This window comes from Vipera ursinii (assembly GCF_947247035.1).
Source record: "Vipera ursinii genome assembly, chromosome: 4".
Lineage (NCBI taxonomy): Eukaryota > Metazoa > Chordata > Lepidosauria > Squamata > Viperidae > Vipera > Vipera ursinii.
In genome coordinates this window covers 19,313,225-19,331,323 of record NC_139514.1, presented here as the reverse complement: position 1 = coordinate 19,331,323, position 18,099 = coordinate 19,313,225, and the positions used below count along the sequence as shown (strand labels likewise).

General features: G+C 38.7%; 1 protein-coding gene across 1 annotated transcript in view; it reads left to right on the top strand.

Moving 5' to 3' along the window:
• Positions 1–10,477, top strand: part of ARHGAP20 (Rho GTPase activating protein 20) — a gene marked incomplete at both ends in the record, with an annotated part of 96,972 nt that extends 86,495 nt beyond the window's left edge. The window contains 6 exons of the mRNA XM_083362249.1: positions 1–179; positions 4,660–4,821; positions 5,914–6,023; positions 6,202–6,391; positions 7,528–7,642; positions 8,757–10,477. Coding sequence (XP_083218375.1) covers positions 1–179; positions 4,660–4,821; positions 5,914–6,023; positions 6,202–6,391; positions 7,528–7,642; positions 8,757–10,477 — 2,477 coding nt within the window. The remainder of the gene's footprint in view (positions 180–4,659; positions 4,822–5,913; positions 6,024–6,201; positions 6,392–7,527; positions 7,643–8,756) is intronic.
• Positions 10,478–18,099: the final 7,622 nt, after the last annotated feature.

The following is an 18,099-nucleotide window of genomic DNA, read 5'->3' as shown; positions in this document are numbered from 1 at the left end:
AGTTAAGCCAAAAGCCATTTAAAAGGAGAAGATCAATTATAAACTGGGCCTTCTGGCGAGAAACAGGTGTTCCAGTGGACCATTTAGTGCCATCTCCAACATCTCCCAAATCGGGGAAGCTGTTCGGGCTTTCCCTCTCATCCCTCTGTGAGAATGATAATCTGCCCAAACCTATCTTGGTAAGTCTCTTTTACATCCCAAGCAGATGATGGCAACTGTCTAGCCAAAGGTGTGCACAAGTAGTCCTAGAATACACTTGGGTCATTGAGAATATATAATCGTGAATCTCTTCATTGAGAAAATACAAGTAGTCTTCATCTTACGACCACAGTTGAGCTCAAAACCTCTGTTGCTAAACAAGACAGTTAAGTGAATTTTGCCATTAAGTTAGCAACATGGTTGTTAAGTGACTCTTGTTTCCCCATTGACTTTGCTCGTCAAATGGTTGCAAAAGGTGATCACATGACCCCGGGACACTGCAACTGCCATAAACCTGAGTCAGTTGCCAAGTGACTGATCATGGGGATGCTACAATGGTCATAAGTGTGAAAAACGGTCTTAAGTCACTTTTTCCAATGCCATTGTAACTTTGAATGGTTAAAGGTCGAGAACTATCCATATTTGCCATTATGAGCATGACCAGTCATGAAATGAGATTTGGGAAATTAGTTGGTAGATGGCAAATTAGATCCTTCAAATGCTCTGCCATCTCTTGTGGCACCTAGTAAGTATGTGACATGCCAATCTTTTTTTTTAAAGGTGGGACAGAGAGTGTGGTAAACATCAAGGAAAGTCCCTATAGACACATTGGCACCCACAGGCAATAAATTGTTACTCCTGTTCTAAGTGCATTATGGCAGGAGGAGCAAAGGAACAATCAATAGGGATTTGGAGCTTTGCTTTGTCTCTTTGAATGAAACCAATTAAATTGTAAATAGCAATAGCACTTAGAATTATATACTGCTCCGCAGTGCTTTACAGCCTTTCTAAGCAGTTTACAGAGTCAGCATACTGCCCCCCAACAATCTGGGTCCTCAGAAGGTTGGAAGGCTGAGTCAACCTTGAGCCAGTCAAGATCGAAATGCTGGCAGTCGGCAGAATTAGCCTGCAATACTGCATTCTAACCACTGCGCCACCACTGCTCTTAATGGGCAGTTTTGCATAATCATTTGTACTATGGTATCTCCTATCATAAGATTATAATGGAATAGTTTCCTATTCCACACTCCATATTTACAGTATATCAAATAACAAACATCTGATTTCCAGGATGTTAGAGCAAAATTTGGCATCCAAAATAGAAGTAACAAATTTATTTCCACATTTAAGCTTTGTGGATTCCTGTTCGTTTCATTAAAATATAAAGTCATTGTTAACTAATCAATAAATACATGGACATTGCTGTGATAGTGGAGCATGTAAGGTACTTGGTACCTGTGCATAATATTTTAGACCATAATAAGAGAATATGTGCTGTTAATTATGAGGAGTACTATAATAAGACCAGTACATAACATCTAATACCAATATTAGATGTTATGTACTAAGCAACCAATATTACAACATGTTCTTCTGTTATATTTAGGCATTTTTGTTGAGATAATGAAGGCTAAAGAATAAGTTGGCATGTATCTGCCAAGGATAATTTACAAATCAGCAACTTTTTCCAAGATTTCCCTTCCCTTTACAGTGACTTATTCATTTTTTCTTCATGCTAAATGCAATTTCTGCATAATCACAGTTAATACAGCATTTCTTGAAACCATGGTTTGTAAATTTTAAAACTGTTGCGTCAAACCACGGTTGCAGAAGAAATATTTGACATTTACCTTACAGGTTTTAATGTACACATAGATCTCTCAAAGATTTACCATTTGGTATTGCTTCATACAAATCAGATATATACACATTGTGCTTATCTTCCCCTTAAGAGTACAGGAATTTGTGCATAAACCACAACTCCCACAGTTACTATATTTGAAAATGAAACATGCCTAAACTTATTGTTCCTTCCAAAATACCACATTTAAAGTTTTTTTTAAAAAAACCTTGTAATTTATAAATCTGATAAGTCAAGTGTAACTAAAAATATTATAATAAACTCTACTTTAGTTGTTGCCTTGCAAAATTTGATCAGTATAAGGATTGATTTTAGAATAGCATAGCATAGCATAGCATAGCATAGAATAGAATAGAATAGAATAGAATAGAATAGAATAGAATAGAATAGAATAGAATAGAATAGAATAGAAGTACAGTACCATACAATACAATACAATACAACACAATACGGTAGAATAGTGGAAGGGACCTTGGAGGTCTTCTACTCCAACCCTCAGCTCAGGCAGGAAACCTATACCATTAGCAAAGTCCCAAATACTTAAAAAAAAGAAAAGAATGGATACCTCAACACAAATAGCTAAAAATGAAGGATAGAGAGATGAAGGAGGAAAGAGGCAAGCTGAACATTTCAGAAATGGAAAATTGGTGTATGAGCAGATAGCCAATATTCGCAGATAGAAAGGTTGAAATGCAAAAGGAGATTAGGGTTGCAAAGGGAAACTGAAGAGTGACAAAAGAATGTATTTTGGCTTTGTCAATAGTAATAAGAAAAAAAATGGAAGGAGAAGACACATTGCTAAAAGACAGTAACAGGTAACAATGAAAAGGCAGAGCTTCTTAACTCCTACTTTGCTTTGGTCTTGTCCTCAAAGAGGAAATTTTCTTAAGTGAATGTAAACAGGATTGACGCTTGGAAGGAGTGAGAACCTAAATGAGGCTTGAGGAACATCTGGTTACCATGAATCAGTTTAGTGTTCAAGACCAGACTGAATGGAAATAGAAATTACAACTGAGAATCACTTTCTGTGATCTTTGAGAAGTCCTGGAAGAATGGTGTAATACCAAAGGACTAGGAGAAGGATAAATATTCCTATCATTAAAAGGGGGTGGGGAGAGAGAACTCCTCTCAGATCAATTGATGTTGATACAGGGCAAATTTTTCAAACAAATTATAAAACAGTTTGGATAGGAAGACTTAAAAGAATGAATATGATTAGCAGTTCATTTGGAAAGGACCTGGGTATGTTGGTGAATCACAAGCTGAACATGAGCCATCAATGCAACGCGGGTACCAAAAAACCCTAACAACGGCAAATGCAATTCTAGGCTTCATCAACAGAAATGTAGGGTCAAGATCAAGAGACATCATATTTCCTTATCTGTCGGGGCACAAGGTAGTGGGTACCTGGACTAAGCTGGGAGGATAAAAATATGAGGGATGAGAATTCAGAAGGAGACAATACCAATTGGTTTGGAGATGCCTAAGGTGACATTCTTTCATAAGTGCTGCCAAATTTCTACTGATTGTTCCATAATTGTGGACTTGTGAGAGTGTTGTAATGTTGCAAGATCTTACTGTCAGCCTCATGCTAGTATTTTTCTGGGGTTTCTAAAGGATTGATGAACCTGCTTGTGTAAAAGGGGAAATCTGTTATGTAAACTATAGTGCAATTTTCAACCTTTTTGCTCCCAAAGAATTAAGGATATAGAAGCACAAACTGATATAGCTATCCTTAGTAAGGTGGGTAACTTGAAATGGCTGAGTAAATACAAATGTACTTTTCAAGTGGACAGTTATTTGAAGTTACAACTCCCAAAACATCTTAGGGAGATATTTACGAGAGCGAGATTCGAACAGCTTGATACAATGGTCAGATATGGGAGATTTCATGCTATACCGTACAATGAGCGTCTCTGCATTTGCGGAGCGGCAGAGGTAGAGGACCTGGCTCACATCCTATTTGACTGTTGTTTGTATAAGAGGGTGAGAGACAGGTATCTTGGTCTATATACCAAACAAATGACCCATTGGGATCCCCATATCAAAATAACTTACCTTATGTCCGGCCAGAACTTGAAAATAACATCCAACGTAGCACAGTATTTGAACAAAATGATCCAGTTAAGATCTGCATATATGGGACTGATTGGGGTAGATTGTAAGGGCGACTCCGAAATATAATGTTTCCATATTTTATCTATATCTTAAATTTGCATTTTATTACTATTTTAACTTAAATTGTATTTTAATTCCATTTTAAATTGTATTTTATCAAATTCCATTTCGGATTGCTTTTATCTAGTTTTGGTGACGGTTTGTTGCTGGAACTTTGTACTTTGATATGGCCCAAGGGCTAATCAATAAAGTTGTTGGTTGGAACCTTTTTGCCATTTCTCTGATTAATAACATAATTTCAGAACGTTTTTCTTAAGAAGTCTGGTTTTTTAATTAGTATTTGGCCAGATTCAGCACTCAAAAGCCCTAATGCGAAATCTCTTACTCTTGTCTGATCCATATTCCTCCATACTGGGGCACTGGTAAAACTACAATTGTGTTCTCACTGCAAACATAACAGAGATCTTGAATGTTTCCCCCCCCCCAAGTACCTCAATTGTTGAGTCTTCTATCGAAGTCAAAACATAGTCCAACTTGAGAGAGGCAGCTTGGGGAAAGGCCACTGCTGAAACCTTCTGTGTGTGAGTGGGCAAGTGAAGAGAAAACTGTTGTTGTTGTTAGATGCTTTTTCAGAATATGGCATCTGCTAAAATCACTTGCCAATTTATGTTTCATGTACTGATTATATATTTATTTTATAGGATATGCTTTGCTTTCTCTATCAAGAGGGACCTTTTACTCGGGGTATTTTCAGACGTTCAGCAAATGCAAAATCCTGCAGAGAGCTGAAAGAGAAACTTGACTCGGGTGAAGATGTACACCTACTTTGCGAGTCCGTGTTTGTGATAGCCTCTGTGTTTAAGGTAGATGGGGAAACTCTTTCACTCTCTGTAACAATTACCTGATCATTGAAATTGCCTCCTCTCTGGATATGAAGATTATCTTGTTCCTTTTTTAAAAAATAATCCAGAACTCTGAAGATTAATTCAAGAAACTTGTAGACAACTCCGTACGGAGGTCTTTCCCAACCCTGCTACCTGAAATTGAGATTTAAGATAACATTAACAAACAATTCAAACAATATAGCATGTGCAACATGTGTATTGGTCTATTGCTGAGATATTTCTATAACACATTGATCTTCCCAAGCATAGAATCCCCCAAATATTTGATTTGATACTTCTCTTTGGAATTCAGTGAAAAACTGGGGCTCCATTCTGCATATAATTGATTGAACAGGTAGACTCCCAAATTTTAAGTATATTATTTAAGTCCTTAGAAACCGGGTTTTAAAAACCATTTATTTGTTCATGACAAGGAAAGTGGTGAAGCGGGAGAAGCCAATGGACATTCTAAAGGCTTTATTTCAGATATGTTCAAAATTAAACTGGAGAAAAATAATTGTTTTGCATTTGTTTTTATCAAAGCGGTTGTTGTTCTTTTATTTCTGCAATAACCAAAGAGAATGAGGAGTCCAAGAAAGAATCATGTGTGCCTAAAACCCAGCAAGAGAAGGGGGAAAAAAGCATATTTCCCTGTCCCTCATGTGGCAAGTCGTATTTTCAGGATAGTCTCTAGGGTGTCATGTTGAGTTGCTCTGCTCTTTATATGCTGAAGAGCAAAGCTTTCCTCAGGCAACCCTTTTCCTTGGCACACCTGCTCTGCAAGCTTCCCCCTCTTCTTTTATTACAACTGGAGCTGTGGCAGAGAGCTTCCTTTCTCTAACTGGATGGGCCTTTTCACAGCACGCAGAGAGAAGGTGAGAATGATAAAAGTCGTGTCCCTTTCCAGTAAAGAGCTTAGTAAAGACAAAAATGGCAGTCCAAATTCTGGGAAATAGCAATAGCACTTATATACCGCTTCACAGAGCTTTACAGTCCTCTCTGAGGAGGTTAAATGTATACTTTGAAATGATTGCTCATATATGTGTTTTTCTTCTCTTTTCTTTCAATAAGGATTTCCTTCGCAACATCCCAGGAAGCATCTTCTCATCTGAGCTCTGTGATCAGTGGGTTTCCTTGATGGATGAAGGAAACCATGAAGAGAAAATGAAAACCATCCACAGGTAACATTGCTTGTGTAATTTCCTGTGTCAGTTTTTCAGAAAATATCAAGGGCAGGGGGAGGAAGCCAAGCTATAAAGTGTGTGTGTGTGTGTGCGCACAACTGAGAGGACTGATTAAGAAAAAGGAGAATTTTGAGAGTCAGTTGTGAAACCTTTTCTGTTGATTTTATGTTTCTAGACTAATGGAACAGCTTCCAAGTGCCAATGTTGTGCTGTTGCGTTATCTCTTTGGGGTATTACACAGCATACAAAAGCAATCTGAAGGCAACCAGATGACCGCATTCAATTTAGCAGTGTGCATTGCACCCAGCTTGCTCTGGCCTCCAGCTCCTGCAAATCCTGGCATTGAAGGAGAATTCACCAAGAAGGTGAGCAATAATTCTTCAGGTTCTTTTCTTGGAGCCACTTCAGATGTTTCAAGGATCCAGTAGAAGAGGAAGTACAGCACCTTCTCAATTCTTCTCAATTCATGTCTAAAGAGGGGAAGTAGGGTAGGTATTGTCCATTTTGAAAAAAAAGAGTTGGGAGTGTGCAGATTTATTCACACTTCTCTACTTTCTTGGGAAATAGGCCCGTAGATCTCAATTTCTGAGTGAACCTAGATCCCTTCCTTGACACTTGTACAGAAAGCTCTGTACATAGTTAAAGGTAATGTGGGATGTGGCTCCAAAATGACTCAACCTATAAAGGGCGTACTTTTTTCTGCCATCCAACATCACGCTGTTCTGTCTTCCTGACAAGCATTGGTGCGTGTTAAGACATAGATGTTTTCCTGTATTAAGCATCCAATCTGAATTGGTTTAAGGCCGCCTTTCCATATTCATCTGCCTCAATATTTAAGCTTGCCTCAAGCGGGTGATACTCTGTTTTCCCACAGAAATTATTATATAGTTGCTAATGTGGAGGCATTCATGGACAAGAATTTGTACTTAGGTACTATCAGATGAAGAGCAGCCATCTTCCTACACTTCTCCTCTTTTATCAATGTGATCATTTATCATTGTAGGACATTTTCGGATTCCAACCCTGATTGGGAGGCAGCCTAGAACAAACAGGTTGCAATAGGAGGATTTGTGTGGGAGGGAAAAGAACTGGCATAGACATAAGAGAGCACATAATTGACAAGAGATAATAAGGAAAATGTTCTAATACTGAGCTGAAAAAGGATCTGTGGGAAAAGCCTGCTCAGTGCCAAGAGAACAGCAGGACTAGAAGGAAATCTCACTTCTTTGAAAGAACATGCTTTATATATAGGGTGAGGTTTGTCATTAAAGGGCATTCGGAAGGTTTACATAACTGCACATTTCTTCCTAACACATAATGCTGTTACTGAAGATGCTGTGACATTAATTGAAAGGAGTAAAAGTAAAAACAAGTTGAAAATGAACCTTCCACCTGGTGGGCCAACAGAGGCAAGCTGGAGTCTTCTAATGAACTATTTGACTCACCTTGAATTCCATGGTGACCTTCATGCCTTAATCTCAATATCCTTTTTCGTTCACAGGTTTCTGTCCTTGTACAGTTTCTCATTGAAAATTGCTGCAGGATCTTTGGAGAAGAACTTACTTCTGTCTTTGCAGATATTTTGCCCAAAAATGAGAACCGGGAAGATGGTTCAGGTAACATAAACTAAAGGGGAAAAAAGCAAAAAAGTATAGTGGGAGTGGAGTGTGATATTCTAGTTTTTTAATCTAGTTTTCACAAGTTATTGAATGGCATTTTTATGAGGATTTCAATATATATTTCAGATCACATTATGGGTCTAGTCATTGTGTGGTCAAAAATGCAAGAGACTCGTAGGAACAAGTTGCATGAAGGTGAATGAATAACCTTCCTCATAGCCATCACTCTGCTGGACCACATATCAGGATGTCTCTAATAGATAAAATTAGTTTAACAACTGAAAACCTTGCTTGCTTGCTTGCTTATCTATCATCTATCTATCTATCTATCTATCTATCTATCTATCTATCTATCTATCTATCTATCTATCTATCTCTATCTTGCCACATGGTAACTCTGGGCAGCTTACAATATTAAAAGATAACACTGTATAATTTATAATAATAGAAAGACAATACTATAAAATCAACCTAGCTAAAAAGATGTGGGGGAGGGAATAAGATGAGAGGGGAAGAGAGTGGGATCTTTGTTAATCAATCAACCATCCCCAATGTGAAGCCCCTCCATTGAAGCCCCAAAGCAGCTGGCACAGCCAGGTCTTTAAAGCTCTTATGGAAGGTCAGGAGGGTTGGAGCCGACCTCTCTTCGGGGAGTGTGTGGGGGAGGTGAAGAGGGCAGGTGCAATGGCAGAGAAGGCCTTTTCCTGGACCCCACTAGCCGGAATGCTTGGGCTTATGGGGCCTGCAGCATGCCTCCTGTGCTGGCATGGATAGGGCAGGCCAAGCCTAGTGAGATGAGACAGTCATCCAGGTAGCCTGGACTCATTCCATGAAGGGCTTTAAAGGTAATTACCGACACCTTGAATTGCACTCAGAAGCAAACCAGCAGCCAGTGCAGTTCGCAGAGCAGTGCTATTATATGGGCCATTCTTGGGGTCCCAAAAACTGCCTGCGCCGCTGCACTCTGCACCAGCTGCAATGTCTAAATGCTCCAGTATTGACCTCTGAAAAATAGTAAATAAACCTACTGTTGCTTTATTCAGTATTTTTGCTCTAGATTGGGCTGAGGAAACCTCAAAATTTGGTAACACCTGTTTTCATATTTTTGCAGATCTCTCTTCCTTTCATCTGAATGACTCCTCCTACGATAGTTTGGAAAATGAATTAAATGACTGCACAGACCCCACATTTAACAACCTTTTTAAAAAGCGAGGGAAAGAGAACAGGAGCAGAGACTCTGTTTTGACTTTGAGCGACTGTGATTTGGACTCACCAGAAGCAGGAGATGCTCAGATTAAATTACCAATCAAGTCTCAGCCAGTATCCATTTCTGTGGGCTTCCATCAGAAATCTTCATCACGGGAGCACTCTGGCAATGAGGCTCTGTGTTCCATCACATCAGGTTATTCGTCAACGGCCATCTCAGATGTTCTGAAAAGCTCACGAAGGCACAGGCGCTGTTCAGAGCCCACAATTGGTCTTCTGGACTCCAAGTTTACACCACTCAGTGGGTTTCATGAAAGTGCTGTGCGCAAAGCCAGCTGTGATGCTGTTCTGTCCCACACAAATGAAGACTACGTCGAGCAGTTTCGTTCTCTCCAAGTAGAAGGCCAGAAACTTATAAATCAGAATTTGGTTATGGGGATAGAAGTAAGCAGCAAGGATGGTCCCGAAAGTCATATCAGTGAAAAGAAAGAAGTTTCTAACCGTCTTCTCCTGCCGCCACCACTTAGATTAAATATTTGTTCAAGGACTAGCTGTTCTAGCCTGTCATCACCAGGGACTTCCCCGTCAGGGTCTTCCATGAGTTCTCTTGATAGTGCTTTTTCCCAGTTTTCGGACTATTCGGTGTTTACCCCAACCGAGGCTTCCTCTCCTCTAGACTGTGCCTCTCAGCCACAAAGGAAATTTGGAGACGTTTCTCCTGATTTTAATCCTTTTTCAGGAATCCACCTTGGATCCGGAATTAGCACTTTTTCTAGCCAAGCCAACAATAATCAAACCAGTAGCTTGATACCTATTAAGAAAGAGAACCTGGAATGGCTTCCTCATAAAAACCCGGTCACTCTGCATCCCAGCACGTGGTTGAAAAGTGGTGCTTCCACCATGAAAAACTGGACTCTGCGGAAAAGGGAAAGAGCCTCCAAGCAGGATGAGAAAAAGAACACTTCTGTGAAAATAACTTTGGAGTCAGCAGCATTTCCTTCTGAGAATAATTTAGCTCAGGGGCAACCAGCAACGGGCAACATTTGTGCAACAGATGACAATTCTGTAGCGGGGCACTTGGGGAGAGGATCTTTTCAGGAAGTTGGGCAGTTTCCTTTCTGCCCCACGGAAGCCCAGGAGAAGCGGCTAAAGGCCTTAGAGCTTTTAGCAGAGCAAAGCAAGGAAGAGGAAGAAGAGGAGGATTCTACATTGCTTCTTCCTTCTAAACAACCACTACCCAGTCTTAAGCCACAGTCTCAAAATAAACCCAAGCTAGATGTTGATTTGGGGACTGACCATCAGTGGGTCATTGAGAGAAAGTTAAATGAAACCGCATGTTTCCCAGGAGTTACAGTCCAGCAAGCAGCAAATTCCCAAACTGATAAATCTTCATTGAGCGGAGATCCCAAAGATGCTGACATCAACTTGGAAAATGAATACTGTGCCTCTGCACACTTAGTCAGGGCTGAGGATGAATGTTCATTTCAAATGGCTCCAAATAATAGCTTTTCCAAATCACCAGAAGGAACTGATGCTAATAAAATGGAATGGCTGAAAAAGTTGTGCAGTGATCCCAAATTCAAGAATACAGACCAGACATTTTTCACAGAGGAATCCTATGTTTGAGCAACTGATGTAAAAGAATGTTATTTCAATTTAACTTGGTGTGGCTTTAATATCCCAGGGGATGTAGTCTCATCAGGGAACTGAGGGAACTTGTGCTATTTGAGGGATGAGTGGAATGATTTTCTTAGCTATATTCTTGCAATTTTTAAAGACATTTCCTGGTATCTGGGAAGGTCACATGAAATGTTTTAAGAGAAATACTTGATTGTATAACACTAGCAAACACTTGTACACGTGCTTGCTGTGTAACTTTTTAAAAATAACTTGTGTATATTCTGGACATTGTACATTTATGTTTAGTGTCCATGGTGATTTGGCTGTAATGTGTAAGATTGGCTTGGCCTTCATAGCTTTGGTAGTGTACTCTTATTTTGAAGCCAATGGTCCATTCCATTGTTCTCCAAGAAAGGATGGCTTAAAGTTTATGAAGTGTCTGTTCAGTAGTTGCAGTCACTTTCTTCCCTTACCAAGAGAAAAAAAAATAAAGGATGACTTTTGACCTTTTTTGTAACTTAAAAGTCCAAGTTATACGTATATCACCATGCTGTGTTCCATTTGGCTATTAATTTTAATTGGTTTCCTTTTTTGTTTTATAATGATGCTCTCCAATGGCATTACGTTTTGCTGATGGTGATGATGATGGCATTGCAGGCAGAGCTTACATAATTATTCTATGTGTCTTTATTATAATATATTGAAAGTAATGCATTTATCTTCAAAAAGCTTCAAGATTGTATAATATATCTTGGTCATTTTTTTTGCTATTGTATATGTTTTGAAATAAATGTGTATTTTTGTATATGTGGAAAATACTCAACTTTTGAGTGGGTGGGCTCTGGCAGGGATGTGTAACCATTCACTGAATTCTGAAATACAGAAGTACAGGTAGTCCTTGCTTAATGATCAAAATTGGGACCAGCAACTCTAGTGCCAGGTGTTGCAGATATTAAGTGAGACATCACAGGACTGCAACAGACTTAAAATGTTACTTCTGCCATGGATGTTAAGTGAGATATCATGTGAACTCACCTTGCAATTATAGTGCCGGTTTCTCCACTGACTCTGTGGAAGCCAGCTGTGAAGTGCACAAAAGATTATCATGTGACCCAGGGATGCTGCGACAGTCATACAGTGGTACCTTGGTACTCATTGATAATTGGTTCTGAGAAACATTGAGTAATAAAAAGGGGATACCAAAACATGTGACTTACCATGTCACCCTTTGTTTTGGCCAGGAAGGACTTTCTGTCTCTCCCTTTTCCTATGTCAGGGACCTTCCCAGCATGGCCGACTTCCTGTCCACCCTCTGCGACCATCCCCCACTTCCTTTTCTAGTGACATTCCCAGCATAGCCAACTTATACCAAATCAAGACCAAATCAAATGAGAAAATAAAATTGAATTAAAGCTGATGTAGTGACTCATTTAAAAATTCTCCATTTTTGGTCACATTAAAGCTGCAAGATGGCAGCATTTGGAATAATTATTGAGTGAGGAGTGTTTGCTTATTGTATATTTACATAGATCATAAGTCTTAATTATTGCAACACTGTGATTTCTTCTTTTGCATTCCCAGTTGCCTTCAGTACAGCTCTTCTACTGTGAACTCTTGCCTTGAACTGCTTGAATGGATTATTCAGCTGATGAGGCAGGAAATCTGCCAGTAAAACAACATCCTCTCTGCTTGTTTTCTTTTTTAAAGTTGTGCTAAACAAGACAAAGAGGGACGCGGTGGCTCAGTGGGTTAGGATGCTGAGCTTGTCAATTTGAAGGTTGGCAGTTTGGCAGGTCGAATCCCGAGTGCCGCATAACAGAGTGAGCACCTGTTACTCGTCCCAGCTTCTGCCAACCTAGCAGTTCGAAAGTACGTAAAAATGCAAGTAGAAAAATAGGGACCACTACAGTGGGAAGGTAACAGCGTTCCGTGCGCCTTTGGCGTCTAGTCATGCCGGCCACATGACCACGGAGACATCCTTGGACAAGTGCTGGCTCTTCGGCTTTGAAACAGAGATGAGCACCGGCCCCTAGAGTTGGAAACGACTAGCACAGATGTGCGGGGGAACCTTTATCTTTTAAAGAAGACAAAAGCTCTGTGATTGACATTGGGAAGCTGTAATTCTGGCTCCTGTTGCTTTGGTCTTTTGTTGTGGGGGGAAAAAACTCATACTCTTCAGACCATTGAGAACTTTAGAATAACTATAATTTCTCACTCAAGAAGTGCTGCTGCTTCGTGGGTTCATGGCTGCCCACGTACCATGTGTTTGCTCAACCAACAGTTACTTAAGCATATGGAAGGAACTTCTATTGATCTGTTCATAATGGAACATGCTGGATAATTTTAAAATTTGAGCGACTGAAAAGTAATCACGCCTCCAGAGGATAGTCCCCACAATCTGGAATTTTAAATTATTTTGCCTTTAAATTCATTTCAAATCATTTTTTGTTTCCTTTAAACCAGATGGATAAATTTCAGGAAGTTGGTATCTATCTTCTTTTCTTTTAAAAGCCTATAATTCACTAACAAACATCCATTGCAAAACTGGGACAAGGGCAATTAGGCTATTTAGACATTGTATCTGCGATGGTCAGAAGAGCTCTATGTGGCAGGAATAAAACTGCACATTTTAACAGAGTGGAGATGGCATTATCTTTGTTTCCTTGTAAGTACTATAAAAATAACCCCTATTAGTAAATCTCAAGCTTACGTATTTAAAAAAATTATATGGCCATCCATCTTACCTACAAACTCTGGGCAGCTAACATCAACAAAAAGTAATACAGGTGGTCCTCAACTTACAACCACAACTGAGCCCAACATTTATGTTGCTAAGTGAGAAATTTGTTAAGTGAATCACTGCAGTTCTTAAATTAGTAACACGGTTGTTAAGTGAACCTGGTTTCCTATTGACTTGGCAGAAGGTCGCAAAAGGGATCATGGGGATGCTGCAACAGTCCTAAGTGTGAAAAATGGTCATAAGTCACTTTTTTCCAGTGCTGTTGTAACTTTGAACAGTCACTAAATAAACTGTTGTAAGTCAAGGGCGAAGTTGTATAATAAAATTTTCACATGCCACAAGCTCCTTTCATTTCAGGAGGGAATTCAATGAAGTTAAACTGGATCCTTTGTGAATTTCTACTCTCCCAAAAATAATTCAAACCCAAAGAACATTGGACATTACAAAATGCTTCACAGAATGGAAATCCAAAAATAATAATCTTTATTCTTCCATTTTTTTTGATGAGTTAAGGCAAAATACTTCAATCGGAAAGCAGACTATTTGCAGTGTTGTTCAAGAACTTCATATTATGCTACTAGAGCTTAATTGCTTCTCTGCTTTTAAACTAACGCATATTCCTGAAAATGATGCTGAAAAACAAGATCAAGAAAAAATGATCAAATTCAGCAGACACTACAGCTACTTATCTTTATGTTAATGCACCAATGCTAGCATCGCCCCTAAGTGATTCAGGAAGCCTGTGAGACACTTCCAAATATACGGGTTCTGTTACATCGCAAAAGTGCACACACATCTTTGCTAATTTGCTTGTTCCAGAAACTCAGCAATATGTCAGAATGTCAGAGCTCTTAAGTTACTTTTTTATTTTTAAACTGAGTACTTCCAGACAGAAGGCTTAGTTCCAGCAATCAAAAGACACCATACAACTGTTTCATCTCTTCCACTTTAATATATTTTTTTAGATTGAAAAATGGAAGGAAGGTTACAAATAAGACATGATTATCTCTGTACCAGAAAAAAAATTAGGGATGACACAATAAAAGCCTCGTTTGGAATTAATTAACAGGATATTTTTTTTAAAGTTACAAGAACCCCCAATCTATCCTGAATCCCTAGAGAATTTATGACATTTAGTTTATGCCAATTGAGAATAAATGCATTCATACATTGTACTAAGACATGATTTAACTACAGTTTTGAAAATAAACCATAAGTGCGGCAGTGCAATCTGTTATCTCAAATCGCTACAGCTTACAATATATGGACCATATACATAAGTAGGAAGGTAGCTGAGCCATCATTTCTCAGACATCTGATAAGGTTTTCTTCCACCCAGAGAATGCCTATGGGCAGTGAATTCTATAACCTCATGAGCTGTAACTGGCAGATGTTTTGAATAAACAAAAATCACTGAAACTTGCCAAGAGGAATTTTATAACACCACATATCATGAAACAAACCTCAGTCCTAAGATATCCAAAGGGAGGTAAGTGATCGAATGTTTGTAATGATATTCCAATGCAACTCTGCCCTTTCTCAGGTGATGTCACAATGCAAATATGAAAGGGCAAAGTATACGTCATGACATCACAATGCATTTTGTCATTCTGCTACCATTATGGTTAGGAACAGATGGCTATCTTGCTGCCCAAAAGGGGTTGCTCTGAGTTGGTAGCTTTTTAAGGGCATCTTTCTTAATCTGAAATCCGTTGTAGCAGTTGAACTAGTATTCTTGTGATCTCAAGCTCTAATTTATAGAACATTAATGCAAACCTACTGACAGAGATGCTAGCCGTTTTATGCCAACAGCTTTTGGAGCATCAGTTTCTCAGGAACTATCAGCTAGAATACCATTGAATTCCAATCACTTGATGACTACAAAGAGAAAGGAAGAACTGTTGCCTTTCCACTTTGGCCCCAGACATGTCTGATTTCTCTTTGCGGGCCAGAGTGATCTGCCAGGACTTAAAAGTACATATACTTCTTTACGACTTTTAATCACAATTTCATTCATTTTCTTGCATTCGGGAATTGCCTGGTACCATTATTACAGATGGATTCAGTTGGTTTCCATGATTTGTCATAATAAATGTCATTCCAATAAAATGCAATATTTCTTTAAAAAATTGTATAGTAAATCATATCTCAGTCATAAACCAACAGAGATATAACCCTAGATGGCCTATGGCCTACTACCTTCAAATAGTATCCTCAAATACTTAACACCTTCTGCTTTGAAGTCTCTGCAAAAGATTATTTCTAAAATTAGTAGGTGGGGACTGACCAAATGGCCGGCAATTGGGCCACACCTGAAAAAAAGTTTTCACACACACCCCCAACCTTCATAACCATATCCACAGCATCTTTTCTCACAATGCTCATATTGGACATACAAATTCTATCTACAGCTTTCACAAATACAACTAAAACCCGACCCATAAAGCACAATATTGGTACTGTAATAAACAACATCATGAATTGGACATAGAAGTCAATGGGCAGCAAATGCAGCTCCTCTTATCCTGCTATAATAGCTATCATCTATCAACAAGCAGCCTGTTGTGTTTTGCCCAACTTACAAGTCATCTTCAAGGGCAACACCATGTACAGCAAATTGCAGTGGTCTAAAAGTGATGTGATAATGGCAGGAGTCATTGTTGCTACAACCTCCTATCCCATCGCTATCTTCTTTAAGAATGATGGATGACATCAACCCCTCTCACGTTACTTCTAAAACTCCCCTAGCAGCTTCAATAAGCTAGGACAACCTCCCCTAAGAATTCTCAGAGATAAGATTACTCACATGCTGGAAAAAGTTTTTTTCTGTGAGCCTTGAAATACAAATCAGGAGGCCAGGTTTGCCTTGCAAAAAGCAACATTCAGTTTCTATCTTTAAGCAGTCTTGTTATTTTTATTTTCTGTATATGAATCTCTACCCTATCCTTCAGGAGAAGACCATTTCCCTGTCAGTTTATAAAAAGCAGAATTCTTATAAAACAGAGAATGGATGTCATCACTGAACGTCTATCCTCAGTTTGAAAGAGGTGTAACAGTTCATCGAGATTACAGTCCTGAACTTGCAGTATCTGTGCTTGTTTGCTTTTGATTTATAGGCTGTGTAAATCAATAAGTCTTCCACCAATTTATGGTATAAAAGCTGAGGAAATGAACTGAATGTTTTGGACTCAAAGTCCAATTCAGGGACAGCTCATTTTAGAAAAGATTAGGAAACAAAATAAAGTTTTTAAAAATACTTTTTAAGCAATTGCTTGATGTATTAAGACCCATCAAACACTGCTAGATTATGCAATTGTACTTTATCCATCCTTGCTTCAGTCACTTCATCTTCCTTACTAACATCAGCCTAATATTGAACCCATAAGGTGACATATTAGCAAATAAATTTAACATGTATTATTTCTAAAGAAATACACATTCCTTTTAGATACTCTTTGTCTACATCTATCAGCATTAGTTTTAGCAACATGTTATTTTACATATAGTTCTAATTTCAGGTTTAAATTCTAGAGCTGTACAGCATTCTAGGTTAGACAGAAAAAGGTGTTTTGGAGATTGTGTCAACTCCAAGTCAACTCCCAAAAGAGATTGTCTTTTCTTGAGATGACAAACACAATGCAATCATGGAAAAAAATTGTAGTTGATTAAAAAGGTTGTCAACAAGTGAATTTAACCATATCTGCTTTGAATTTAATTCAGGATTATGAATTTAGATTCAGCACATGCACCTTCAAGTAAATTTTTTCTGGACAAGTTTCTGCAATTATTTTTGGCAAATGTTTTCCAAAGTGATTTCCCATTGTCTCCTTCCTGGGGCTGGAGGACTGTCCCAAGAACACCTATGCCGAAAGATGGGACTAGAATTCACAATCTCCCAGTTTCTAGCCTTAAACCTTTAACCACTACACCTAACTAGCTCTTAAATAGAAAAAAGTATTTAGCTATACTACACTTTGATTGGAACAATGTAAAATATACTGTGGGTCCTGTGAAAATGCTAAATTAGCAGATGAGACCTGATATACATCTTCCCAAAATTCTGAAGAAATAGATACAACTGAGCCTACTGTAGTGTTTTGACAAGCAATACTAACATATTTCAGGATTCTTTGGGGTTATTGTTTTTTTTCCTTTAGCCCTCGATGCTTGTTTAGTTCAATGGTTCAGTAATCTAGATTCTGAGAATTAGAAGAAGTTTGCATGATAGGTCATAAATCTGGCCAAGCCTAAATCACAAGTGAATAGTATTCTCTGGGTAAGGCCAAGTATTTATTTATTTTACTGTGTGTAGTCTAGTCACAAATGGTACGTCCCTCTAAGTCAAGGCACATCACATGGTTAATTTTTTTTTAACCAGTAAGACAGAGCGTAAACATAACTCACCCTTTCAGATAATGATACAGTGATAATAAATTACAATTTGCTACTCCCCACTAGCTGCCTAAGCGAAGGGAGCATCCTTGTGCCAGTCACATGTCAAGACATAGAAACCAATAGCCTGGAAATCAGAAGCAAAAAGACTCAAGAGCGAAGATTTCACATTGAAGAAAAATCCTGCTTCTAGGAGAAAAGCTTTTGTAGTTCTTCTTTTCGAATAAACACTTAAATGTTTGGGGCAGCTCAGTATATGGAAATGCCAAAAATATGTTTATTGTGGGCAGCACAACATGGGGTTACCACATAGAATGATCGCCTGTGCCCTTATTAACCAAGGAAAGTCTTCTATTTCCCTCACTCTTCTTTATTGGTCTAACTTAATGCATTCGGGGTGTGGCACACTATAGTGTTTCTAATTTTCTCCTTTTCTTGACTTATTCTCCAAAGCATCAGAGGGCTGGATGGAAGAAAAGGGGTAGATCATTAAACA